This window comes from Gymnogyps californianus, chromosome 13 (assembly GCF_018139145.2).
Source record: "Gymnogyps californianus isolate 813 chromosome 13, ASM1813914v2, whole genome shotgun sequence".
Lineage (NCBI taxonomy): Eukaryota > Metazoa > Chordata > Aves > Accipitriformes > Cathartidae > Gymnogyps > Gymnogyps californianus.
The window spans coordinates 18,879,461-18,906,386 of NC_059483.1; the positions used below are offsets into that span (position 1 = coordinate 18,879,461).

Below are 26,926 nucleotides of genomic sequence, written 5' to 3' on the forward strand. Positions count from 1 at the left end.
GGCTCGCTAACTGGTCTCACCAAACACATCTGGGTAAGGCAGCACTGTTGTCCCTACAACAAGCTCTGCTGCTCTAGAGGCTTGAGGGCTGCTAGAAACATTCATGACACCGTGCCATCGGACGCACTGCAGGCATAATTTTCTGCACAATGAAGAGCAGGAAGCCCAAGGCTGAGCTGGTGACCAAGCACATGCAAGTAGCAAGGTGTCCATCTCCATGCTATGCTATCATTGTGCACCAGGTCCCTCCCTTGGACACACACTGCCCACCTCTAACGAGCCGTGACAGCACAGTGCTCTGCCCTTTCCGGAGCACGAGGAGGATGGGAATCAACAATGGTCCCTAGAAGATCTGGCCCCCTGCCCACCCACGCTGGGGGCAGAGAAAGCACGTGTCCTCCCAGCAGCATTTCTACACTTCCAGCAGAACAGGACACAACAGTATTCGACCTGTCTGGGGTGACTCCAGCTCTCTGTGGAGATTAGACCGCCTCTGCATTAACTCTAGAGAAGATCCACTTCTCTGTTTCTCCTCTGGGACATTCAACATCGGCACTTGCATGGGAGAGCAGCCACAGCCTTTCCACTCATTGCTCTGACACCACTTGCTCGCTCAACGGTACCGAAGACAGACCAACTGCCTGGAATCGAGCCAAAAGCTTCCCATCACCGTTGGCTGCACCCTGCATCTGAGCTCTGGAAGAATTTACAACCCAGAACTCCAATAGGTTCTCCCTTGCCGAATCTTCTGCAGACAGCCAGAGCTCCAGACACTCCCAAGATTTATAGTACGATAGCTTAACATAGCAATCTTGGGGGGAAAAAAAGAGGAAAGAAAAAGAGAGAGGAAGAAGATATTTATGGAAGGAGCAAGGAGGAAAAACTTTTAGTAAAGACAGACATCTACTACATAACGGCAAAGATGACAGTTCCCACCAATAATCAGAGGATGGAGAAATACAATTATGGATGAACATGATGTATGTAAACTATACTGTCCTACAGCAGAAAGCTAGTGAACTTCTGTCCGTACTCTGTTCCTTCAACTCCTATTAAATCTTTAACGGCAGAAAACTGAAGTACTTCTCAAAATTCTGTCCCTGCCTCTCTGCCCCAGACAAGGTCTTAACGATACGAACAGCACAACATAGATTTTTGGTACATTATACAGTATTTCTAATCCTCATGTCCTTGGTGAGCATGCACACATCAAGGAGGTGATGGTCTTTATTCTGGAGGACCCAGAGGAATTTCAAAGCCTAAAAGAAATTTTCCCCTGGATGGATCTCCAAGAAGCACTCACACCATATAACCATCCTCTTTGTGAGGAGATTCTCAGACTAAGACACTTCTATATTATCTTTAATCCAGGCAAGTAGTCCTAATTCCCCATCTGAGTCCTGGGAGAAGCCACAGAACCAAACATCTGCACCCACAGACAAAAAGCAGCAGAAGACTTCTACTGGATGTTTTAGCAGAACCTCAATCCATTTGGCTTCATGAAGCATCTTCTCAAATATATAAACCAAAGAAATTTAGACTCCTAAGGGAAACAGCAAAGCCAGCATACCACAATGTGATTAGTCTGAAGACAGCCCTGGTGGTCAAACAAAGATGAACACGCTGGACAGCTTCCAGCTCAGATTCAACCGTATCTACCAGTTTGTAGGCACACCTATGAGTCACCACACACGGTAACAACGGAGACCAGGAGGCTGCGTGCGACAGATCAGTCAGGGACGGCAAATGATGGGCTGGGATCATCTTCGTGTACCTGAATTTCTCCACAAAACGACACAGTTGTCAAATGCGTCCTCGAGCGAGCAAGGGGCAGCAGGAGGAGCTGAGGCTCATCTTCCTCAGCACGTGGCTCAGGGCCCATTTCACTGGAGCAAACTCAATTTCATCCTTCAACGTTTCCAAATCATAGCCGTGACTCCTGCACCTAGAAGACGTCCAGATTTTGAGTGTCCCTCAATCTGGTCAAGTCAGTGAAGTTTTTTCAAATCAGGTCCCAGGTTTGCACTTGGCAAAGAGGCAGAATTGAAGCAGAAAAGATGCACCTTAATTCAAGACCAGGCAGAGCTGATGTGGATCTTGCCCAACATCCCCTGACTGCTCTGGTGCTGGATCAAGAAGCCTGTGTCCTCTTTGTTAAGAGATATAATAAAGCAAAATTGCTGTCCTAAATATTACTAAAGCACTGGCTGGCATGTTTAATAAACCTTTCCATTTGGGTAAATTAGCACTCATCTGGACAAGTGCTGAAGTGCTGTTACTTGAAGAAAAAAAATTCAATGCTCGGAGTCTAATTTAAATAATTATCAGCATATTTCTGCTCTGACTGTTTTGCTGAAATTACCAGGAGACTTGATGCAGTCTGAGTGTAAGTGCCTTTTGTCTGCATGTAATTTATTGACCCCATTTCAGTCAAGTTTTTGGCCTGCTCATCACCATGCTGGAGCACTTCACACCATAACCAAAAACGACTTTACGGCCAGACACAGTAAAATCAATAACAACTGATCTGCTTTTATAGATCTTGAAAGGGATCTTGATAAGTTACCTCCTTGCGTTCTCCACATGAGCTAAATCTCAGATCTGTGATAATCTTCTGCCATTCCCTTAGGTGCCTGTCTGGGGACCACGGGCATCCGTGGGGAAGACCAACACACGGCCCGAGGATGATGGTCACCCCATCCCTGCAAGTCAAACCAGGCTTCAGGCGCAGACAAAAACTCCCTTGCAACAAACCTGCGCAGTACTGGGACGTATGCTGAAATATTTTAATATATCCTCCAAAACCCAGAGTGTGGATATCAGGTCTTCAGCACCAAGTGCTTCACCCTAGAGACCTACTGCCATCCCACCGCTGCGCTCCGTAAGGGACGCAGCCTGCAGCACCAAGCAGCTACGAGCTTGGGTCCCAGAAACAGAAGAGCCCTGGGGATACAGCACTGACCTACAGCCACGTTCTTAGCAGAAGGCCTTGGTACCCAGCACACCGGCCGCAGCATTTTATTTCTAGCAAGGAAAACATAGAGAAAATTCTTGAATTCTCTTTCTCCATTTTTTGTTGAAAAACACCACTGATATTTTTGCCTTTTCTTCTGCCCTACCTCCAAGACTTTCAGCAGAAAGCGTCACAAGACATCTTGCTTACTTGAAACGCCCCCTTCCCTGCGAGCGGCTCTGACCAAGCCGCCTGCCCCACTGGTCCGGAGCGCAGAGCTGTCCTGCGTGGAGCGCTGTGCAGCCCACGCTGCAGCCCTTGGGGCTGGATGCTGCTGCGACGGAGGGGGTGAGGTCTGCCCTGAAGAGATAAAGGCGACGCTCTCGCCTCGCTCCCCGCTTCTCAGGCTGCGTATGCATTCAGCTAGCGATCCTGCCATCTGCACCTTATGGCTGCCGTGACGAGGCAAGCTTCCCTCCAGGGCACGTTCGCAAACCTCGCATCCACAAGCTCATCAATCCTTGGCTCTCATCAAAAGACAAACTTATAAACAGGCCCAGACGCTTCTCTCTGGTTTAATGGAGGCAGCTAAGGAGCTGTGATCATTCGATGTTTTCCAATGATAGTGGTGATGCCTGAGGCCAGCAATAATATTACCATGAAATAAATCTGCAGTGATATAATTAGCAGGAATGCTATTATGGCTCAGGTTTTAGGGATGCTCAGCACAGAGGGAGCAAAGCAGCTACTCAGAATGGGACCTTGCAGAGGTTCTGGGTTTGAGTAGGGCTGGAGGTGGGAGAGACAGAAAAACACTAATATCAAGGCAGTGGACACTACCTGCGTTAGTCTGTATGCAAAATAAACCCGGTTCTTTAGAGGCCAGAGGTTATGGTAAACGTGGCTCTGTGCAAGTCTAAGGGTTAAATCCAGCCAACTTCCTTCTCGCCGCTCCAGATACTGAGTGACTTTCAAATATTTGTGCAACATTCAAAACAGCCAAGTTCTGACCAAACCCACAAGCTGGTTTGGAAGCAGGAGGTTTGCTGCATCCAAACATCCCTCCCCAGTCGCAGATCGCTCTTCTGTTTGCATCTCTGTACCACGCTCGCTCCGCGCAGTGCGGGGGGCTGCAGCGTTCAGATGGCGCTTGCAAAGCAACTGCTTCTTCCAGCATCTGGTCTGTGATGTGCTTTGTGGTTATCTAAACTAGGATGGTAGATGGAGCAGGTAGATGCGAAGCAACACAACTCTGAAGTCCAAGTCTGGTGGGAGGAGACGACTGCTGTTCTCGCTGGCATGCTGCACCAAACGAACAGCTGAGACAACGGAGAACAACTTTTTCACTGATACATATCAAAGGTAGACAAATATCACTAGGTAAAACTAGGAGGAAAAGATGGAAGGGGCTGGTTTAGAAAAAGGGATGCTACTGGTATCTGCAAGGAATAGCTAAGAAAAGAGCTGCCACCTACCCCGTGTTTTCTTTTGCTTGCAGACTTAGCACTAAAAGTAAGAGCATAGACAAAGGATATAACTAGAGCAAAACGTATAAGGAGCAATGCTTATGGCAGAGAGGAAAGGAAAGAAGAAAGTCAACACGTGCCAGGATTGATCCTCAGTTTTGACACGAAATCCTTAGGGCAGTTGTTTTAAAGCCACGCTTGGGGAACAGGGTGTTCCCCCAGACTCCCAGCTGGGACAGACGCTCTGGAAGGGTTTCTGCCTCATACACAGGACACAGACTCGTGAGCTGGAGCTTCTGTGCCAATGTCCGCATGGCACGTCACTGCTTGGTTATAAAAGGTGATGTGCTAGGGGAGAGTTTGCACCGAAATCAGGAAATCATCCTTGAACTCTGCTGGGCAGGAGATGCCCTGGCGGAAAACCCTGAAGCAGGCAGTCTGCCCTCAGCTAAGGCTCAAAGACTCTTCATAATTTTTAAGTGTGTTTCCAAATCTGCAGTCAAATCCTACACCTTCCCTCTTTTTTGCTACAATAAACTTTATCTCAGAATGTAATCTAGTAATAAAAATGGTTTTAAAGTGATCTGACAAGCACTAGAAACCCCATTTCTTTTAGAGTGACAACTCTATTTACAGCACACATACATACACTCTGTTTTATATTCCACACACACTCCGGGCCCTCAAGATTTGGGATATATCCTTTCCATCCACTTGCAAGAATCAATTTCAGCCATGAAAGGAAGTTCCTCAGCAGGCAGAAGTAGGAAGAAAGATCGCTTCTGACGCTGGGGTCTCTGCACATCTCCCAGGACAGGGGCCTGGAGGGACGAGCAGCCTCCCTCCCTGTTTCACGGCTGTCCTCCTGCACTTGAGCAACCCTCCCAACTCCAGTGGCCGCCATTCAGCAAGCTCCACGTGCCCATCCTGAATGGACCAGAGCCCTGCTTTGGTTTAGGGGAGGTGCAAAACAGCTGGGCAACATCACGCAGGGAGAAGATTTAAGGGATGCATTCAACTCTCACCCTTTCATAAGGGCGCATTTCACATTTTCTGCTAAAAAAATTCACATTCAAAGCCTGAACAGGCCAGGGAACAATAGTGCCAAACCCAAGCCGAGCAGAGAGAAGAAGCTTTGAGCTCCAGGGAGATGTTATTGTAGTAACCACGCATGAAGGACACCTTGTAGCTAAAAGTCCCACAACTTAATTAGGAAGCACAGCTCTTGTTCCCGGGGTGTATCAAAGACAAAGTATGATCTCTCCAGGCCTCAGTTTCCCCATGCGTAAAGCTGGAGCAGTCAAATACATCTATCCTAAGGGAATTCATCACTTGCTGGAATGCGCTTGGGAAGCCAAACTACCACCACCTTGAAGTCTGCTTATCTGCTTTCGTGCTCATCCAAGAGCACGGTTGCTCACCTCCTCTTCCCCATCATGGTTTCCCACTGCCCCCAATGTTGCAAAGCTCATCATCTTCTCCTGTAATCTTATCCGACTTCCCCAATGACAGACACACCAGCAGAGACATCTTCATTTGTGTGAGTGGAAAGAGAGGCATGGCTAAGATTAGCAACAGGAACGGCACAGACTGGCATTTTCTCCCTATATAATTAGCTGATATAAAAGCTGTGCCATCTACTGGCATGCAACATGAAACACTGCTCCCAGCACAACTCCAATAAAGTTGTTGTTGCTACAGCAGCTCTTTGTGTAGAGCTGAGGTGGGATTTCAACTCCCGCCTCTTACAAGTAGCAGCACAGAAATGGCAAACACAGGACGGCCAAAGACGATCGTTCATTTTGCAGCGCCAAAGCCAGGCGACCGGCCACAGACAGGTAGCACTGCCGGCACTGGCGGGAGCCCTGCGCTAGCATCCCAGTCTGGAAGGGTGGTTCAGTCCCAGCCCTTATAATCTCCCACTTGCTAAGGAATTACCAGCTTTACTTAAAGGATTTTTTTTTTTTTTTTAAATTTTCATGCCTGCAGAAAAAAAACCCCACCATTTAAAATTAACTTTAAATTCCCATTATTATGCTTAAAGTTTTGGGAAGACATTTTGGCAGGCACAACTACTGACCTACAGCCGGCAGCCCTGCACAGAAAACCGGAGTTGCCATTTCCATCAAACCCATAAGGGTACTTCCAACAGCCTTTACTGCCATGCTCCTCGGCCACTTTCAAGGATGTAGCATATCCGAAACAGTAGAGGAGGGACAGAAAGCAAGGACATAAAGCAGAAACACCAGCCCAGCAAACAGGTGCCTGGCAGGCACAGGCAAGCAGAGACACACAAGCCCAGGCTGGGTTACGGATGAGCTCCCATGCCCTTGCAGGCGCTGCTGCAGCCCAGCTCCCTGCCCGCGGAGCTGCTCCTGCTGCCAGCTCCCCCACCTAACCCAGTTCCAGCCCCGCGTGTCCCAGTTCAGCCGGCAGCTCCCCAAGCACCACCAGGCAGGCAGGCGCACGGTTAAATATTTTTGCTCGCATCTGTTTCATCTTGCTTTCACTTCTGATCATGCCTGTGAACGCTGACAGATTTCTCATCACAAGGCTGTATTAAGCTGCTTTTTAATTGCATTTTGAGGGACCCAAAGGCCAGCAGGCAGAAGGGCACTTTATTTTTTCCAAGGAACATTATTTTTATTGTAGAGGCAGGAAAGGTTTTCATTAATCCCCAGCAAGCAGACAGCTTCCATGCAGCACGCTGGCTGCAGGGACGGCCGGTCCAGAGGACAGGGACGATTTGAGCACTGTCTGCTGGAATACCACGGGCTCCCAACAACTCCTCTTTAAACAGCAGATCACAGGCTTTGGCACTAAACTTGCATTAAATTGATACAATCTCTTTAATGTTATCTCTGGCTCTTTATCACAATTGTATGTGCAATTTACATTCTTGTCGCCTTTTTTTTTTTATTAAGATTTGCTAGATCCTTATCACAGATATTTTACACATTGTTGTAGTGTCACTCAAACATTTAATGGACATCAGCTGCTCTGGGAATATATAATAGCTCCTTGCTATGGGGTAGGGCTGGATACTGATGGGTTTCAGGCTCACCCCGTTAAAGCTACAGCAGATGCAAAGCAAAGCAATGTGGAACAGAACACACGGTCCCCGCTAGACACCATACTACAAGACAAGGAGCACGCTCACGTGCCAGCTTGTGTATAACAGCACAGCACCACTTGCCCAGGGCCAAGCTAAATGCTTATTATGCAAGCCATCTTCATGACTGCCTCCTGCTCTTCACCTGCAGCTATCCCTGCTATTCAAGTCATAGGACTCTCGTGCAGAGACCTACCGAGATAAACCATGCCAAAGCTGACTTGAGTTTCGTGGGCTGCAGAAATGAGACTTGCCAAATGCACTTTAGGAAAAGAAGGAGGGATTTGAAGAGAGCTTTTGAGACAAAAAAGCTTCATGCAAGTCCATTAACCTCCAGGACCAAGCCTCCACCCCCTCAATCATTAGAGTCTTTAACTTCACTACTTGTCCATAAACAGAGCTATACAAATAATTGATTTTTAGTTCAACTAGGGGATGAAACCCTTAAAAAAAAAAAAAAAATCCTCATTCTACCTGAATTGAATTCAAAACAATTCAGTTTTTCCTCCCAGGTCAATTATTCCCATTCAATGTAAGAGCCTTCCATCCCAGATGATGCATTTCAAACATTCAGGGGGAAAAACATGAAACAAGAGAATAAATTGATGGGAGCCTTTTCTGCCCAAGATGTTGGGCTTCAGAGAGCTCTTCAAGGATGTACAGCAGCACGGAGGGCAGGGGCCAAACTCCCAGGGACTGAGAGCAGACCCGTAAGCACAGTTACACACTCCTTGCAAAACTACAGGCAACTCCACGGAAATAAAGACCCTCCCCTCACTCTCTCCCACCATGCACAGATTACAAAGCCACAGGACAGGGTGCAGAAGCAACTCTAGCTACCAAACTGCAATGGAAATGCATTTTCTCACGCCAAAACTAACCAAGGAAATTCAAATAAATCCCTTTTTCAGTGACATGGTTTCTTTTATTCTGCTATCGTTGCAAACATTTCTTCCCAACCATGTTTAAAGGTTGCTTTATAAAGAATTAAATGGCAATTCTCTTCCCGAGCACCACTTCCCTCAGAGACCCCCTCCCTCTATTGCATCACTCAGCATTTTTATATCTATCTGTATAGACAGACCAGTAAGTCTTACCCATCTTCTTTTAGCCTTTCAACCATCCCCAAACACATCCCCTTAGTGCACAGAATAAGGTAGCCCCGCCAGGCCTCAGGAGCTCGAGACAGCCAAGAACTACAACTGCTGAAAATCCCTTGCCAACACTAATGGCCTTAGTTACCGCCACCTCTGCTAAGAGCACTGCTCCTGTGCTGGAGAAACCAGGAAAAACTGAAAAACAACAAGCAAACTGCTGTCAAATACACAACACAGTTTTAGGAAGGGAAGTAAAACACCCTTTAAGGACTATTTCATCCTTCTCTTCACTTGTTCTCAGAGGTCTCTGGGCTCCTCACACAGTAGGGTGCAGAGAGCAGAAAGACAAGCCATGCATAGCAATTAAACCCTCAAAGAAAGGTTAGTTCCCATTACAGGGAGTTCATAGTCTTCCTCCCTGTGCGTGCATACCAGCCCGGCAGCGCTCAGAGAGCAGGCGTGAGGGCAAGCTTTGCTCAGGCTAAAAGCCCAGCTAAAGCTCCCAGCACTGCTGCGTGACCCAAGACCACAAACCTCAGCCCTGGATGCAACGCAGGGACCGGCAGCGTGCTGCAGCTCCCCTTGACGTGCCTGTCTCAGGGATGAGTGCAGCACATAGTGCCTCCCAAGGGGAAGATGCTTTGGGCAGGGAGGAATCCATAAGCCTAAAATAAATCCCTGGGCAAAGGCATCAGGTAGAGAGCTAAGTGGTACAGACCTGGAGCGGGAGAATCAGTGTAAGTTCACCTCCTGGCTGACAGCTAGCTGCCAGGGTAAGGGACCAGAGTGATATTTCAGTTTTCGGGAAGGTGAAAGTCAGGAACCTATTTATTTGCAGAGCAAAAGTAAGAAAACTCCACTCTGGGTTGGAGAGCTATACTAAGAGACATCAGCTTGTTTGCAGAACTGGTTTTGCCTCCTCCTTTGCTCCAGGCCCTGGGAGGGCATCCTAAACAACCCCAAAGAGGTCTCTTCTCTGAACTGCAACCATCCAAACTTCTTAAAGCAAATACCCAGAAACAACAGCCTTAATCTGCCAAGGGCAAGAGAGGACAAAGGTTTCTTCATTTGTTCTTTGCCAACAGCCAGACAAGCCCACGGTGCCTGAAGGCTGACAGCATGCGTACAGGGCTAGAGACCTGCTATGGAGACCTACTGAACATTTTAACAGGTCAGGACCATTGCTTTTCACTCCCCCATCCGTGACTCCAGATGCATTTGCGATACGGAGTCCGTACCCTGCAGAGGTGCCCCCAAACGGGATCGTCCCAGGAGCCCTCCAACCTCCAGCGCGCAGCAGTGCCGGGGGAGGCAGCAGCAGGAGCCCCCATGCCCTCGCAAACCTCCGCAGCCGCAGAGTGCCCCAAGCAGCTTACGCAGTTGTAAAGCCCATTGGGCTGGGCTGCTGCCAAGCCTTCACGGGAGAAGAAAGGGAAACGTTCAACATAATCTGCATGAAAGTGCAGGAAGCCCTAAATCGTGTTAGCGCTATTAAGAAAGCTGGTTACATTGCTCGGCAAACTGGCCCAATACAGTTTTGGTAGACTTGTTACAAACATCTGATTGTCCCTGATTAGATTAGACAATAAATTCCCATCCTGGTGTGCGGGCATTGTTCAGCTCCCCTCTGCAATCTGTAAATTAGAATTCCAGACCTGGGAGATTGGATTCAAATTGGATTACTGGAGCAGTTCCAGCGCAAGAACAATTGTGAGGCAGGAGAAGACACACACACAGAGGAATGAATAAATAAATAAATAAATACATAGGGACAGTCAGCCAGGATTTGATTAGGAGCGAATTAAAAATAGAATTAAAACCAAAAGCTACCAACCAGCAACTAGCAAAGAAGCGGGAAGAGGGATGGATTTGGTCACTGTGAATTAACAAAGCACAGAGATCATACCTTTAAATGTTTTGTACTTCAGCGTGCACAAGGTTGATGTTGGTTGTGGTCCTTCGTCCACAAATGCAAGAGCTCCTGTCTGTGGCCATGCGGCTGGAACGGGGTGGGTGTGCACGGGACAATGAAGCCCCACATCCCACCAAAATCACAGGCTGCATCTGAGCTCACCTGAACTATCCCTCTTTCCTCCCCCATTTTGCTGCCTAGGCAAGACAGGTAACGTGTTCCTTACCTTGGACACTGGTCTGGGTCCCAGGAGGCCAGGATGTGACCACTGGTGGCCTTCTGGCATGCCCAGAAGTCCCACACCAGGTAAAATCCAGGGCTGTATTGCACTGCAGCAGGAAAACCCACCAGGGCCACGTGTGCAGCACCGCATGCTGCAGCCCCACCCAAACCCCTGATGCACTGCAGCTCAGGAGGTCTCTCTCCTGTCCTGGGACCTCTCTAATTAAACACACCAACGACTTGGCCAACAAGCGCCTGGAAGGACTTGCTTCAGACAGCTCAGCAGGCCAGCGAGATGGCAACAGGACCTTGTACTGCCAGCAGCGGAGGAGAAATCCAGTACGACCCCAAGGCTGCTCCTGCTGAATGCTGACCCCCTTCGCTGCCTGCCCTGAAGACCACATGCCACCAAGACCAGGGGACAGCAACAGCCCCAACAGCGAAGGAGGGAAGAGAAAGCCGCCATGCCGGCGCTGCCTATTTCCTACCAGCCCACGCTGCAACAGAGGTCAACGTCTCCGCCGCCGAGAGAGGAGGGAGTGAAGAGATGCTCTGAACTGGGCTGAGAGATGCTTTGCTGCATGCCAATTTTTGCAGCTCTTCAGACAAGTGAAACCTTTTATTGTCCCTATCAGGGAGCAGAAGAGCTGATAAAGACTCCATTCACCACATACCTGCAAGGGAAATCTCAGGGCTATCAGAATTGTTAAAGGGATAAACCTGTCCAATTAAATCCCCTCTGCACTCTTGATATATGCTTGTGCCAGACGTAAATGGAGCTTGGAACTAGTCCCAGCTGAACATAATGCACTGAGCATTCAACCGGGACTAAAAGCACAACCAGCCTGAGCGCCTACCTCCCGTGATGCCCCCGCTGACCAGCTCTCACCCCCGAGAAGCCGGTTTGCCAAGTACTTCATGGTAATGCACCAAACTCCCACCTCGCCCTCCATCAGAGGATCCTAAAGCATGGCCAAGTACTAACTGTACCGTCACATCAGAAGGAATATGCAAAGAAAAAATGCCAGTAAGTGGGAAAACCCAAAACCGAGGGTGGGGGGTGGAAATCAGAGACAAAACTGAGAAATTTGGTTAAGGCAGTACAAAAACCCAAGCCTTACTCATCTGCAGATCGACCATCTTTGCCGTGCACCAAATCCCAGCTCTTCCAGCCACCTTCCCTTAGGATCCAAGGTAAAGGAGGATGGGAATGCCACAAACTCCTAGAGCCATGTTCACCCCGGCTTCCTAGCCACAGGAAACCCAGCCTGATGTCCCTGCAGTATGCTTCCAAAACACAGAAAATCCCCAGAGTCTTGTCCTTTGTATTCATTTTTCTGCCAAAAGAAAATGTCTAATGATAAGTGTAGGTTTTCCTACTCTTGTTACAGGAAAATGTGAAAGTCTTCAGTGAAATATATTGTGAGCTCCTACACCTTAGCTGAAGGAACAGGAGCCTTGAACCCTCCTACCAAACCCCTCCTTTCCCCGAAATGCTCATTCCACAATGGAGCTAAATACACAGCAACAAAAATACGCTGTTAAATTCCACAACAACAGAATAAACAAACCCTACAAACTTTTCTCTTAACTACTGGTAAGTGCTGTTAGTTCTCTTATCACCAGAGTCACGCAAGGAGCACCAAACCTACTACATATACATACATCTATGTAAAATACACACACACACATATATAATACACATTATAAATTCTCTGAGACGTGAAATGCCACTTCGCTGCACTTCTGCTCAACGCGTCATATTTGATACTGCACACAGCTGAGGTCCACTGGAAATACAACAAACTTCACCTTAAGTCAAAAGATTTTGCCAGTGATGTACAATATGCAAAACTAAAACAGCTCTTCGGAAAAAACACCAGCCCAACCATGTCACCAGCATCCCACGGGGGAAACGCCAGAGCCCGCAAACATTCGTACCATGTTTTATGGATCAGGAGGCCTGTTTTTAGAGATGAGGGAAGACCATCAGCACAGACAGCGATCTTTGGGCCGGTCACAGTGTATAAATAGCTCACTTCAGGGCATAACCCACTCAGTAAACTGTGGGATGTGCCGCTCTCAGGAGGCAAAGCAAATTGTCTGTGATTAAATATGTGAAGGATGAAGCAGTCAGCATCCAAAAGCAGCCTTCACAAGAACTGTATAAAAAGTAGAAACAAGTCTAAAACATACCCTAGGATCTAAAATTTCCATCTCTCAGCCGCCTCCTCCATCAAATCACAACTCCCTTCTCCCCCAGTCTGTGGAGCTTCAGGGAAGGATAGACTTGGAGGCATCCCTCATGCACTTCACCTAGTATTATAAAAGAATCAGATCTGGGGTGTCCATAGACCTGAAGGAGAGGTGGAAGTACCCTCCTAGATCCTGCACCACAAGCAATGACCTCCTCTTGTTCCCCCACCACCTTTTCACTGCAGAGATGCTTTTACAGCAATAGAAGAATTTCCTGAGGCTCTGGGCTTGCGCAGCAGAAATGATGCAGCAACCCCTCAGCCGCTTGCACCGACGCTTTCCAAAATCTTTCATCACCTCAGCAGCTCCCCCACCGCCCTCTCACTTTGATCCACGCTGTTTGGCATTGCCAGCACAGGTGAAGAAGCGGGGCTGGGCTGCCGAGATCTCCTCGGTGGCCATGAGCAGCAGACAGAGCTGGGGCATCCAGGGACATGGTGTGGCAGGAAGGAGCAGTCTGGGTCTGCAGGCAGAGCACGAAGCGGGAATGGCAAACAGTACAGGGAAGGGAAGAAGAGATGCCCTTGTGGTCTGGGCACATGGACAAGGCAAGGGGCTGGATTTGATGGCAAGGGAGGCTCCTTCCAGGGCCTTTCATCTTTGCTGCTTCCTTTCCTTTCTGTGGAGGACTGGCTCATCTTCACCAACCTCACCAAACACAGCCACTGAGGCTTTAGAGGAAGAGAATTCACTATGGGTGAACTGGGGTATCCTAGAAAGGCTACACAGAGAGAAGAAGAGAGAAAAATGCCCCTTGGGTTTGGGAATCCAGAGCCAGCAGCTGCCCTGTGCCCACCCCCAGGTGATGGCCCTGTCCTGGCTCGCTCAGTGCTCCACCAGTAGCAAACTCCAACAGCTGGTCTCCTAAACAAGCTCACCAAAGAAGCCCCAGCCTGTACGTCTCTCTGGGCACATACAAAGGCAAGGAGGGGTCTGAACATACTGAGAGATTGAAGAGGAGATAGGAAATTTAAGTTAAAGCCAAGAAAAGTGGCAAAGAATCTATTTGGCAAACCACCAACCTGTTGAATTCTAGTCTCAGATGATGTCAAGCCACAAGCCAGCCAGCTGTGAGTCCCACCACAAGGAAAACACAATGGGGATTTGCAGTCACGTGGCGGGTTGACCCTGGCTAGATGCCAGGTGCCCACCAAAGCCACTCTATCACTCTCCTCCTCAGCTGGACAGGGGAGAGAAAATACAACGAAAGGCTCGTGGGTCGAGATAAGGACAGGGAGAGATCCCTCACCAATTACTGTCATGGGCAAAACAGACTTGACTTGGGGAAAAATTTGATTTAATTTATTACCAGTCAAATCAGAGTAGGACAAGGAGAAATAAAACCAAATCTTAAAAACACCTTCCCCCCACCCCTCCCTTCTTCCCGGGCTCAGCTTTACTCCCAATTTTCTCTACCTCCTCCCTCACAGCGGCACAGGGGGATGAGGAATGGGGGTTGTGGTCAGTTCATCACATGTCATTTCTGCTGCTCCTTCCTCCTCAGGGGGAGGAGGACTCACACTCTTCCCCTGCTCCAGCGTGGGGTCCCTCCCACGGGAGACAGTCCTCCACAAACTTCTCCAACGTGAGTCCTTCCCACAGGCTGCAGTTCTTCACGAACTTCTCTAGTGTGGGTCCCCCGCGGGGTCACAAGTCCTGCCAGAAAACCTGCTCCAGCCTGGGCTCCTCTCTCCATGGGGCCACAGGTCCTGCCACGAGCCTGCTCCAGTGCGGGCTTCCCACAGGGTCACAGCCTCCCTCGGGCATCCCCCTGCTCTGGCGTGGGGTCCTCCACGGGCTGCAGGTGGAGATCTGCTCCACCGTGGACCTCCATGGGCTGCAGGCAGACAGCCTGCCTCACCATGGTCTTCACCACGGGCTGCAGGGGAATCTCTGCTCCAGTGCCTGGAGCACCTCCTCCCCCTCCTTCTTCCCTGACCTGGGTGTCTGCAGAGTTGTCTCTCTCACATCTTCTCACTCCTCTCTCCGGCTGCAATTGCTGCTGCGCAGTAACTTTTTCCCCTTCTTAAATGTTATCCCAGAGGCGCTACCACCATCGCTGATGGGCTCGGCCTTGGCCAGCGGCAGGTCCATCTTGGAGCCGGCTGGCATTGGCTCTATCGGACATGAGGGAAGCTTGTAGCAGCTTCTCACAGAAGCCACCCCTGTAGCCCCTCCACTACCAAAACCTTGCTATGCAAACCCAATACAAGTCATTTGGCAGCCTGCCACCTCGCTCCTTTCCACACATGAAGGAGTATGTCTGTTTTAGCCGTAACAAGGGGAAGCTCATGAGCATGGACAAGAGCAGCCCCTTAAACTTCTACCCAGTCAGGAACATACCTACCGTTTCCTTACACCTCACCTGTGGCGAGATCCCTGGAACTTCCCCACAATGTAATACACTGGGTAAATTTAACGTCATCTCCTTCAGGAGTTACTCCACCTTAGCAATACCTTTTACTTCCATTTCAAAGGAGAGTAGCTGTACTTTTGTTATTGAAGACCATCTTTTCTACCTCCCCTCCTGCTAAAGCTTGGGAATAAAAGGCAGCTGGAACTACAGAGCCCAAAGGAGACTGTGAGGGCAGGCTTGAAGCAATCAAATCGTCATGGAGAAAGGACACCAGAGGATGCTGGGGAAAAGGGCAGTTAGTGCTGATGCAAATCCATGTCAAACAGAGGCCGCTGTGTGGGACACAGGGTAAAAGTCCCCCAGGACCCAGCTGTAGATGCTCTTCTCTAGTGCCAGCTGGGACAGGTGGGGATTGCAAAAAGATCTTCCTAGGAATTTTTCTGTCCCATGATGAGACTGTCATCAGATACGATGGTCTGAAACAAAAAGGGAGGGACAGCATCCAAATAACCAGCTCCTTCTAGATGACTGTTATTTTAGCAAGCAATTACCCTCTGTGCCACACACCCCTGGCTCCGGCACTCCTCCGAAATGCACGTGGAAATCAGAGTGTCCTGCTAGTGCCAGACCCGTGCCACAGCACAGCACCATGGCTGTCAGGGCCAGACAGCCAAGTTTGGTTTCCTTGTGCTTGATTTCTGCTTCTTAGAAATGCAACACACAAGGTAAAAAACTATGTATTATTAATAAATGCTCTGCACACAGTTTAACTTTAATAAAGACACATTAATATTTTTACTTAGAAACAGAGGAAAATAGGCTCTTTGATGACTGGACTAAATCACCACCTAATCAGAACGGCACTCCTGAACCGTGCACCCATCGTGTGTACCCAAAGGCTAGCTAGCACCTTCCTACAAAGCCCCACGGAAGCACAGGTAATATCCCTTCTCTTTCCTGCAGCAAAGGAGACAGAGATGCATCTTTTCAGTAGAGCGAGCACACGAGTGACGTGGCAATTCATACATCAAGGAGAGGCTCTGTTTCTCCCTCCTCACCTGCCCTCGCTGATACGTGGAGTCCCACCTGACTCAGATGCTGAAAAATATATTTCAAGAAGTCATCATCACTCTCGTGAGTCATGAAAGAAGGGGAGGAAATGACTCCAGGAGAGATGATTCAACTAAGGGGAGAGTTGAAACAGAAGAAAACACAGGCTGGAGAGTGGAAGAAGCTGTGGCAGCCCCACTGCTTCAAAAGAGCTTAGCACAACGTGGAAGAAATTCAGATCCAATTTCTCCTCCTCCCATCAAATTCCCCATTTCCAGATTTTGTTGTCAGTACCACCAATCCAAGACATCAAGAATTTACATGCAAGCTGGATGTAAGAGACTGCTCCATCCGGCAACTGCGTTCTGAAGGAGTCCTCTCGAAAGGACTAATTCAGGTCAACGGATCATTGTTTCCACTACAATAAAACAGCATCAAGTGCTCATTATCTAACCAGCACTGCCAGGATCACTCCTCTGTGTCAGGTCCAGCATCAGGCAAGCCCTTAACAGCGCACCAACCAGTCCTGCCCAAAAATCCAACAAAAAGGAAGTCAAATTGGAAGACGAACAAGGTTATTGGTACCACAGGCACAGTCCTACCCTTGACCTAGCACCAGAAGATGCACAAACTCTCCATAAGTCTGTGTGAGTCAGAGCGAAGGGTAAGAAAAAGCACAGCGACTGATCAGCTGAAATTCAAATGGCACAGCGGAAACCACCCAGCAGTGTCTTGCTGTGTAACTCAGTGTTATTACCCTGCCCATCCCACAGGAGCCACACGTTGTCCAGGCACCTATCAAGTTTGCAACTAACTTCTGTCACCCGTGCCTTCCTCCAGCATCTATAGGTGGTGCACATCTCTGGAATGTTTAATAGATGATCTATGTTCAAGCATGCACACAAACTATATGAACACAGGGATGCAAGCTCATGTTCAGAAAAGAACTGGTCTCCCTGGTCTTCACTTCCACAAACCCAAATGCAGTGGTGACAATGCCCACCTATTTAGTCCCACTTCAGCTGCTTCCATTCAAGCTAAAACATTTGATGCGAGTTCCAAGTAGGACTAATCTTTATCTCCCAAAGTCAAGAACTGAATACACAACAATCTACAGTTACCATCTTTGTCAGTCACTGTAGACAACCCCATACCATCCTGACACTCAGGCCAGCCGTTGACCACCCTTGACTCAGATCCCATCAGGTCTTGAGACTCCCCTGGCCTACACGGGTGTCTTGGGATTCCTTCTGCATACCTTCTCTGACCTACTACTTCTTACCCAGCCATGGAGATAGGTCACTTCCAAACTCTCACTGCCTTAGTTACACCTCAGTTATTGCCACACCCCTTCCCTCGCCGTGGCACTTTTTCCTGTGCTCCCATTCCTGCTTATCAGGTTGAAAGGTGACCAAGTCTTTTTGGCTACAGTCCCTATGCGGACACAACAGCTATGCTGCCTGCACCGAGCCTTCCCCTCGTCTATCGCCCTGCAGAAGCCCTTCCAGTTAATCAAGCTGCAAGCCGTATCCAGTTGGCCATACTGCCAGATGTCCATTGCACAACTTCATGCTGCTTGCTACAGTCGGGTACTTTAGAGGACACTACAGCTCCTGGGAGTGAAGGTCTTACATGGCTCCCACACCCCTCTGCAGCGGAGGGGGTGTCTCCATCTCTCCAGAAAGGCAATTACTTGTCTCTTCCCTGGTAGCAGAGAACGCTGTAGCAGAGCACGGCCCCGCTGCCGCCTCGTTACAGCCACTGCTGGGTTTTACTGAGCCGGCACCATGAGCAGGTCACCTTGCTCCACTACAGATAAAATGAATTCATTTTAAAAGGAGTGTTACAAAATAGGACGATAGATTGGAAATGTATGCAGACACCCACGAGGGCAACTCACAGAGGCAGTCAATCACAGGATTCAAGTACGAGGCACCAGCACAAACATTTCAGTGCATCCTCTCCTACACAGGAAAAACCCCACTTGTCTGAAACACTTCCATGAGCTATTGCAGGGACACTGCAGTACCTTTGCTCCTGCTCACCACACCCCCAGTTAAATGACTGGGTGAAATTTGCTGCCAGGCTTTTGCTGTCACTTGTATACTTGTGGCAGCACCTTCAGGTGTTCACATGACAGTGGGAGGAGATAAAAAGCAAGAAGATACCTATACTAGATCTTCACATGATACGTCCTTGCCTCACACCACAGACATACTCCATATGAATCTGTGCAACTGCAGGATGCAGTTCCCAGAAAAGGCCACACAACCATAGAAATTACTTTGAAGCTGAGATCATAATGCTACGCCAGCATCAACGCTCTTCTTTAACAGAACGTATACGTCAAAGGATCGGCACACATGTCCATCACCTTACCTTTAAAGCACGGACTTTCTTGGCCAAGAGGCTCTCAATGTCCCCTGCGACCTTCTCCACCAATTTCCTGGGCACGTTCTCCTTGACTTCAAACAGGTTTCTATTCTCATTGTAGATCTAAGAAGGGAAACAAGAGAAAAAGACAGTCAATATTAGAGAGAAGTACAGCAGTCCTCCAACAGAAAAGCTGATCCTCTAACAGAAGAATTTTAGCAATGTGGATTAGGTAACAATATAAGCTTTGGAAATGAGGGGAACAAGGGAAAAAGGCTTCACAACCAGAAAAAAAAAAATGCATTCGACCTGCTGCCCACACCACTGGCTCTATAGCTGCCTTCCTTCATGCTTGCAGGCTATGAGCATCCCCCCTCTCGCTCAAAAGCTGAGATGCCCACCACACTGCCCACCCCTGTTGAGCCAAGCCAGCAGCACAGGCAGAGCTACCACGCTTCCTCCTGTGCTCTCCCTCACCCAAATGCACCCCTAAAACCACTGACCGCTCACACCCCCCCTCCCCAAGGCCACTTGCTGAATTTTGCAAGTGCAAGCCCAACTCCCTGCCTGCCCTCAGCCCCCTGTGCCCTGCCCGCAGGGTTCATTAGGTGCGGAGCCTGGCAGCACGGGTGCAGGCAGGGCAGCCCCGGGCACAGGCAGCAGTGGGTACCAGGAATGGGAGCAAGGGGATCACATGAAGTAGGATAAAACCTCATCTCTAAGCAAGCCATAGTAAAGTGGCACCCTCAGGAAATCAAGATTTCTGCAACCAGTCCAGAACTTGGCCAGGCTGTGGTGGGGACAGTGGGGAGAGGCACAGATCTATACTGAGATTATCCTGAAGGCCAGATGCAATTACCTGGATTTGAATGTTTGCACCCAAAGCGTGCAGCTGTGACCCTTCCAAGCCACGTCACACAACTACAGAGGACAATGCCAGCCCCAAGGGAAGTGCTGCTGGCATCAGCACTGCCCCAAGAAGGGCTCAGTCCCACCACAAGACTTCGTAACCACCGACCCCTCATTGACCTTCTCAGATCATTTTCTGACTTGTTAACCCGGCCTGTCTGCAAACTCACGTGCAACCAACCCAGGGTAAAAGAGAAGAGCTTTTTACAATCATCTGAGATTAGGGGGAAAAAAAAAATCCTCATGCCTTATCTTTTCTTAAGTAAGAGACATGAATAAAAACACACAGCAAACAGGATTCTGCTTCTCTCTGAATCGTCGGGCTACTTGCAAATAACTGCAATTCCAGACATGAAGACATCCGGCAGCAGAAAACCCTCCAAGGAGAGCTGGACCTCCCCAAGGAGGTAGCTGACTCCATGCTTAACTGTGATTTCCATGCTAAGCATGTCTGGCACCTACCTGAGCTTGCATGATCCTTGGGAACTGAATCATTGCTTCCCATGGGAAAAAAAAACCCTCTTTGCTGGAGCTTCGTTAGAGGTGAAATACTCTGCCTGTACCTGCTGGTTTGTTGCAGACCTGACCATTACGACAAAGGAAGAGACCAGGTGGTGCAGAAACCATTTCTCATGAAACATTTGCCTGCCTCTGCCCTGGGTCTCGGAGCAGCACCCAAACACAAACAGTAAACAACCAGCTTCCACAAGATGAACACGTACCTCAGAAACACCCACATTTCACCCCGTGCTGGCAGCATGAAGGCAGGACTAAGGAGAGGCTTGGCTAGAGACACCCACCAGGCTGATACCACCACAACTGTTTCTCTTGGTGGAGCCAGCAAAAATAAAGGTACAGGCAGGCAGGTGCCCAGGATCCGGACAGCAGCACATCACACCAGCTCAAGAACAGGATGAGACCCCTCCTGATATGTTGGGAAACTACTTACTCCAACCTTCTTTGTTTCCAGATGTTAATGAGCTGGAGCAGGAAGCAACTCCGCTCGCTGAAAGGCAGCTGGCAATGAACTCAAGAGCCTGAGCAGAGACACCCCTCCCCCCCAGCCTCCTCTTTCCTTTCGTGGTTAAAAAAAGTGGTTTCTGAGGTTGAAGCCACAGGAGTATCCTCGGAGACTAAGCAAAAGGCTGCTCTTTTGGCTTTGCACAGTCCCTCCAGACCTACAGGGTTAATCTTCAGGCTTCAACTTTGCTTTCTGCAGCTCTCGCTGGGGTCCCTGCTCTGCCTGAGCTCCTCCTTTCTTCCATGCCACTAGGAAATTCCCGACAGTATGCCTCTCCCAGCAGCCTTGTGTCCACGTACACCATTACTCCATCCTAGCTCTACTCCAGGCAACTGGTTTTTTACCCAAAAAAGCCCCAAGGGATTCAGGTAACCTGCCCTGCCTGCCAGGATGGTAACCCACCCCGCCTCTATCAGGGGGGTGGCACACAAAAGGCTCAAACCTGCTCATTTCTGAAGTTTCTGGAGAAAACAGCATTTCTGTGAATTTTCCTGGTTACTGACCTGCAAGAGCACAGCCCATGAGCCAAGAGCAGAGACGCAGCAAGCCAAACATCTGTGATCCTTGTCCGACTCCTCAGTCCCTAAGAAACACGTGGAGCATGGCTCTGGTGCCCTCCCCAAGGCTCTGCTCTCGCAGGCTCCAGACCAGCCAGTCTTCAAGGAAAGGTAACTCCAAGCATTAAGTTTTCAGCCAACCTGATTCCAAGGGCTTCACCCAAATCACTTTGGTCCCCAAACCACCCATACTTCACATCAATTCGGCAACTACTGTCTTATTATAGGTGATCGTTATGTGAGTGCAGTGACTCCAAAGAGGATGCTTGAGTAAGATAACACATTTTAAAGGCATCCTCAGACTCCAGCAGAAATGATTTCTAGGTGTTCTTCACATCAGAGCTCCATCACACCCCGAGCTTCAGACCAAAAAGCATGTATTGTCAATAGCAAAACATCCCGCACTGGAGAAAAACGCCCCAAATCAGCACAGACAGGGTTAAAGTGAGGAAAGCACGACACAAAGCAATATTCTCTCATACTCTTTTTTTCCCTTTGGTAAGTAACAGCATAACAAAATAATGTGTTTGGAAGACGGGCGCTACCTCCAGCTGAGCAGCGGCAATTAGGAAAGCAAAGAGGAGCAATCTTCAAGGAGAAAGCTTTGGGTAAGGAGGGCGTCCTGACATTAGTATTTTCCTATTATGAAACAGAAAATTGGCTCCTATTGGTTACGGACAGAAATGGTGCCTGTCCACAAGGGAGGAAAAAACAGAAAAAGAAACCAGGAGATGTTCCTCCAGCCCTCTCTGCAGCTGCAGAGCTCTGCAGTCTTCTTGGATGAACAGTTCATCAGCATTAATTAGAACAATCCAACATGAATTAACAGTGACCATACGTGCCCAAGAACGTACCAGACAGGCAGGGGAATGAATGGTAGCGCTCCAGGCAATTAAGATAGCTTCGCACTCTCCACTGTAGCATTTTGCTTTGGGTTGTTCAGAACTTGGCCAGGTTTTACTTATCTAACGTGACATTTCCCATATTGGGTTTTTCCTTGAGCTGAATCGAAGGGAGGGATTTTCTGGCCAAAGACATCCCAAACATTCCTCAGCGATGGCAAAAGCCCTTAGTTTTGTCCAGATTAGAAAGCCATTCTCATTGAAATTCTCCTGTGATCCAGTGCGCTGGGACCTGGGTTTGAAATCTGTAACAGCAGTGACCTCAGAGTCAAGAAACTGCTGCTTCTGATTCCAGGTAGGTACACTCACACACAGCCGTACTGGCACCCTCGGGGAGAAGAGGGGTGCAGGACACATGATCTTGGTAGACTGAGTTTTACTTTGCAATCCCTTCGTGAACACACCCCATCCCCTCACAGTCTGCGTGTACCCCCTGACAGGCAGGGCGAGTGGGTGGCAACACAGGAACACAAGAGAGAAGCCCAATCCTACAATGCTCCAATGTTGGAGCTGAATGCTGAAACAAGAAGTAATGCCCCTGCATTAGCCATGCTCAACGTGGTTGGCAAACCTGAAGTTACTGGACAGGAGAGGGGCTGCACAGAGCCCCTGAATGACCTACGGAGGTATTAGCCCTCAGGCAGCACAGAGGAGGAAGCTGTTGTGTTCAGGGGATGGGGATCAAGACCAAACTACAAACTGGAAATCTCAATAAAAAGTCTGGGAAGGGCTGAAGCTGGATGCAGTAGCCAGAAGATCCAGGCATGGCAGCTGGAAGAAGAGTCCAGCAGCGGATGCTAAGAGTGAACTAGTAAGTGGCAAGAGCAGGGGGAAATATTAACACAGGCAAAACAACAGAAAGTACTGAGCTGAAACAAAAAAAAAAAAAAAAAAAAAAAAGATGGTGGCAGGTGGGGGGAAGAAAAATCAAACAGCTCAAGACAACCTGCAACATGAAATATTTCATCCCAAATACTTCTAAGCTTAGTGCAATTATAAACAGCTGAGAAGATGATCTAAGCCAGCACAGAAGTGATAAGTAGCCTTACTAAAAAGCAGAGCTGGTAATACAACCAATTGCCAATACACATTCACAGCAGCAACTGTATAACCAAAGAGGCAGATCTGATACTGCCTCAGAACACCCAGGCTCTAAATTCACTTGTTTGCTTTGCTCCTAATACACAACAAACGATGCTCATCTCTGCTATTAATTCCCTCTGTGCCTGTATATCCAGGGAGCTGTCAGGGTTCAGAGAAAGCATTTGCCACTCCCCAATTCCCCATGAGCACACCCAGCACCATGAAACTGGGCAGCTCGAGAAGGAACAGAAAAGGGTGCAGAAATACTCCCACGAGTGCAGAAATCACTATTCGATGAGCTGCCACAAGAGGACCCAGCACCTTCCCATGGGTCAAGGTATCTGATGATAAAACATGAAGGAAAATAACAAACTCTGGGAGAGTGCCTTTGGGCACCACTAGAAAGTAAAAATTGTCCCATCAGCCCCAGCCTTGTTGTTTGCCGCAGGCGCTGGCCTCCCCTGCGCAGCAGCAGGGCCAGTCTCCAGCCTCCTCGCCCAGGACAAGAGGGAGGACATTGACGGGAGGGCTGGGATGGTGGAGTACACATGCGATCCAAAACAGATGACGACTCCTTCCCTCTTCCCCCAGCTCCGTTTCACATCCCCCAGGAAGAAGCCCTTCCCCAAAATCGAGCTATCGGAGGGGCAGCACTCTGCTGTGCTTGCATAGCATCACCTCCATGCCAACACTCCCCCTCCACTCCACTTAAAAACAACAAAAAAGCTGAACCCTAACATGGCAGCTAGTAACCCCAGTAGCTTTCAGCCCCGCTGGGCCAGGATACAGGCTGTACTCACGGCTCAAACCCCAGCTGGGGTTTGCTCGGGGCCAAGCCCTGTAGCCCCACAGGGAGAGGCTGCGGCACTCCGGCTCCTGCTGCAAAGGCATCTGGTCTGGGTAACAGTCATCTTCCAGAATATTTTTTTTTTTTTTTCCCCCTGTATGAATCCAATACACCTGGTTTGGACAGCTGCAGTCCAAACACCAGCGTTTAATCACAGTGCAAACCTGCCATGTTTGCAAAAGAGCAAAGTACTATGTGCAGCAACAGAGCGGGCTGTCTTCCTGCTCCCAGAGCACTGCACCTCAAAGTAGGGGTGCTCAAGGTGAGGGAGGCCAAAGACCAAACCGCAGGCACAACAGCCGTGCACACCTGAGATAACCCCTCGTGCCCCAGAGATGGGACTGTGCCATGTCACGCCCTACAAAGGCCATACACCAGGAAAATAAAAGGTTTTTGCCACCTGGCATTATTATGCGGGGCAGGAAAGGCCTCTGTTCAGGGGGATACTTCAAGCTCCCACAGCCAGGGCTGTGCAGATCAGCTTCGCACAGTGACCCAGATACGGTCTCTGCAAAGGGAATTAGTTGGTACAACAAATACTGCAGCAGGCTACCTGCCCTTAGAGGCGTCCGCTTGCTCAGCCACTCGTCTAGTGCTTCTCCTGGAGCTTCAGGACCTGTTGGTCTCCGCCAGACAAGCAGCAGTCTGTCCCATTTTGAGTCTCATCTCACCTACAGTGGGGTCCTGCCATTTCCCCACGGCTCAGAGTATCACTGAAGAGGAACAGGGGGAACCCTCGAGCAGACTTGCTCATGCCTGGGGTACACAGAGCAGACCCCTCTGACGAAGAGGGAGCCTAAAGAAGAATTGCCCAGTAACATAAATGACCGGCAAGAGCACTGTGAGATGGTTCAGGCCGAGCAAGGAGCACTGTGGCTGGGTAACAGGGAGGAAAAGGAGTGCAAAACCCCAGAGATCCTGCTGGAAGATGAAGACTGCTCAGGGCCACAGGCAGAGAGCAGAGACAGCACGATTCCCATCTCGCCCCTCGTCCCTGCTGCACCTACTGTTGTTAAATTTCATTGTCTGGTGCTTATAGTTCTTGCAATGATGGTAATCATCATGGTGTCTATATTACATTAGGAGGATGTCAGCCTCAGTGCAGCGTCAGGGATAATCAAGCAGGCAGTGATAAGAGCGATACTGGCCTCGCTGACAGCCCACCAGGACAATCGGCGCTGTTTGTACCACGTTGTACAGAGCAGATCACACACCACTGCAGGGACGAGAGGGATGGGGACCGGCAGAGGGCACGGGGATGGCCTTCTGGTGAAGTGGCCATCAGCTAGGAGGGTGCCAGATCCCGGTTCTCCCTGTCGAGGAGTCAGGAGGGGGGAAGGCAAAGGGAAGCAGCCACAGGTGAGCAGTGGTGCCGCAGTCCGGCGAGGGCTTTGCAAATCTACCCCACGCCAACTCCCAGAGCCGGTATCATGGATGCCACCAGCCCTGAGGATGCGACTCTGTGAGCACAGCCCCGAGCCCAGGCGCCTGCCGTGCCGCCCCCTCGGGAGCTGTGCCGGCAGCCGGCTCCGGCTGAGCCTGGCCTGCCCCTTGCCGCAACCCCTGCCTTGTCCTCAGCAAGAGCCGCTGCTCCTGCAGCCTGCGGATGTGCTCGAGGGCGCGTAGGAGGCAAACAGCTTGACATTTACCAGCCCCATCTCCCTCTCTCCTCGCGCAATGCCATTTCCCTGCTGCGCTCCTTCCTTCCACCTACCTAATAAAAAGCAAGCACCCTCCAAGCAGCTCTTCACAGCTCTCCTGCAGAAGCAGGACAGGGAAACGCACAGTTTAGCTACTCCTCAGGGATGGTCAGCTATAATTGAAGCAAACAAACCATAGAACTAAGGTCTCCTTCCTTCACTAAAGAGCCTGCTAAAAGAGCAGTACCACAGAGGCCATCAGGGACGAGAGGGAAGGCAGCCCACTCCTTCAAGGGATGTGGTGGCAGCTGCTCCAGTGCTCCCCGTCCTGCCCTGGCTGGCACCAGCACCCACGTCTCCCATCCTCTGCAGCACCGGCTGGACTTCTGCTCGCTCAACCCAGCATCACGAGCCTCTACAGCTGAGACTTCAGGCCTGCCAGCCCGGAACCAGACCTGAGACTGCTACGCATAATTTAGCAACTAGACAGGGATAAAGGGCTATGCACAGTTAGCCTGGATTATAGAAAACCTCTCCTGGCCTGGAAAGCTGCTTTTAGTCTTCAGCAGCCCAAACCCTTGTACAGGGAGCTCTCAGAGCAACAGACCTGCCTGGGTGTCTGCAGAGACTGAATCTTCTACAAGGTAATTCAGTACGACACAACTTCAAACCCAGTCTTCTCCTTTCAGATAAAGTGCTGTAAAAATAAATCATCACATAGTTGAAAACTATGTAAAGTCTCAACCAGGGTGGGAGCTCTGCACACTCCCAGCTGCCTGGATGGCATGGGTCTTGCTGCCAGGTCAGGGCACAAGCCCACCACAGCCTGCTATGCTGATGTATGAGAGGGAGAGAACAGCTACAGCATCTCAAATACCCAAATGCATTCAGAGATCACATGTTCTCTAAAAATATACACTTGTACAGTAGAACAGAAACAAAACAAAAAAAACAACCTGATCCTTGACTCAGGCTGCTCTCTTGGTTATATGGGACATAACAACAAAAGCTTTAGTAAGGAAAAAACAGTATTTTTAAAAGGTACCTCAACTGCTTTCCTTCAGGATATATGCAGAAGAGTTTAACCAGTTTAAGTCATGTCTATACAGAACAGCTGTATTTCAGATCAGCATCATTAAAATTGCACCTAGGATACCCTAGGTGCATCCT

General features: G+C 49.4%; 1 protein-coding gene across 1 annotated transcript in view; it reads right to left on the reverse strand.

Moving 5' to 3' along the window:
• Positions 1 to 26,926, reverse strand: part of CACNA2D2 (calcium voltage-gated channel auxiliary subunit alpha2delta 2) — a 226,173-nt gene that overhangs the window by 119,300 nt on the left and 79,947 nt on the right. The window contains exon 3 of the mRNA XM_050904656.1: positions 18,804 to 18,920. Coding sequence (XP_050760613.1) covers positions 18,804 to 18,920 — 117 coding nt within the window. The remainder of the gene's footprint in view (positions 1 to 18,803; positions 18,921 to 26,926) is intronic.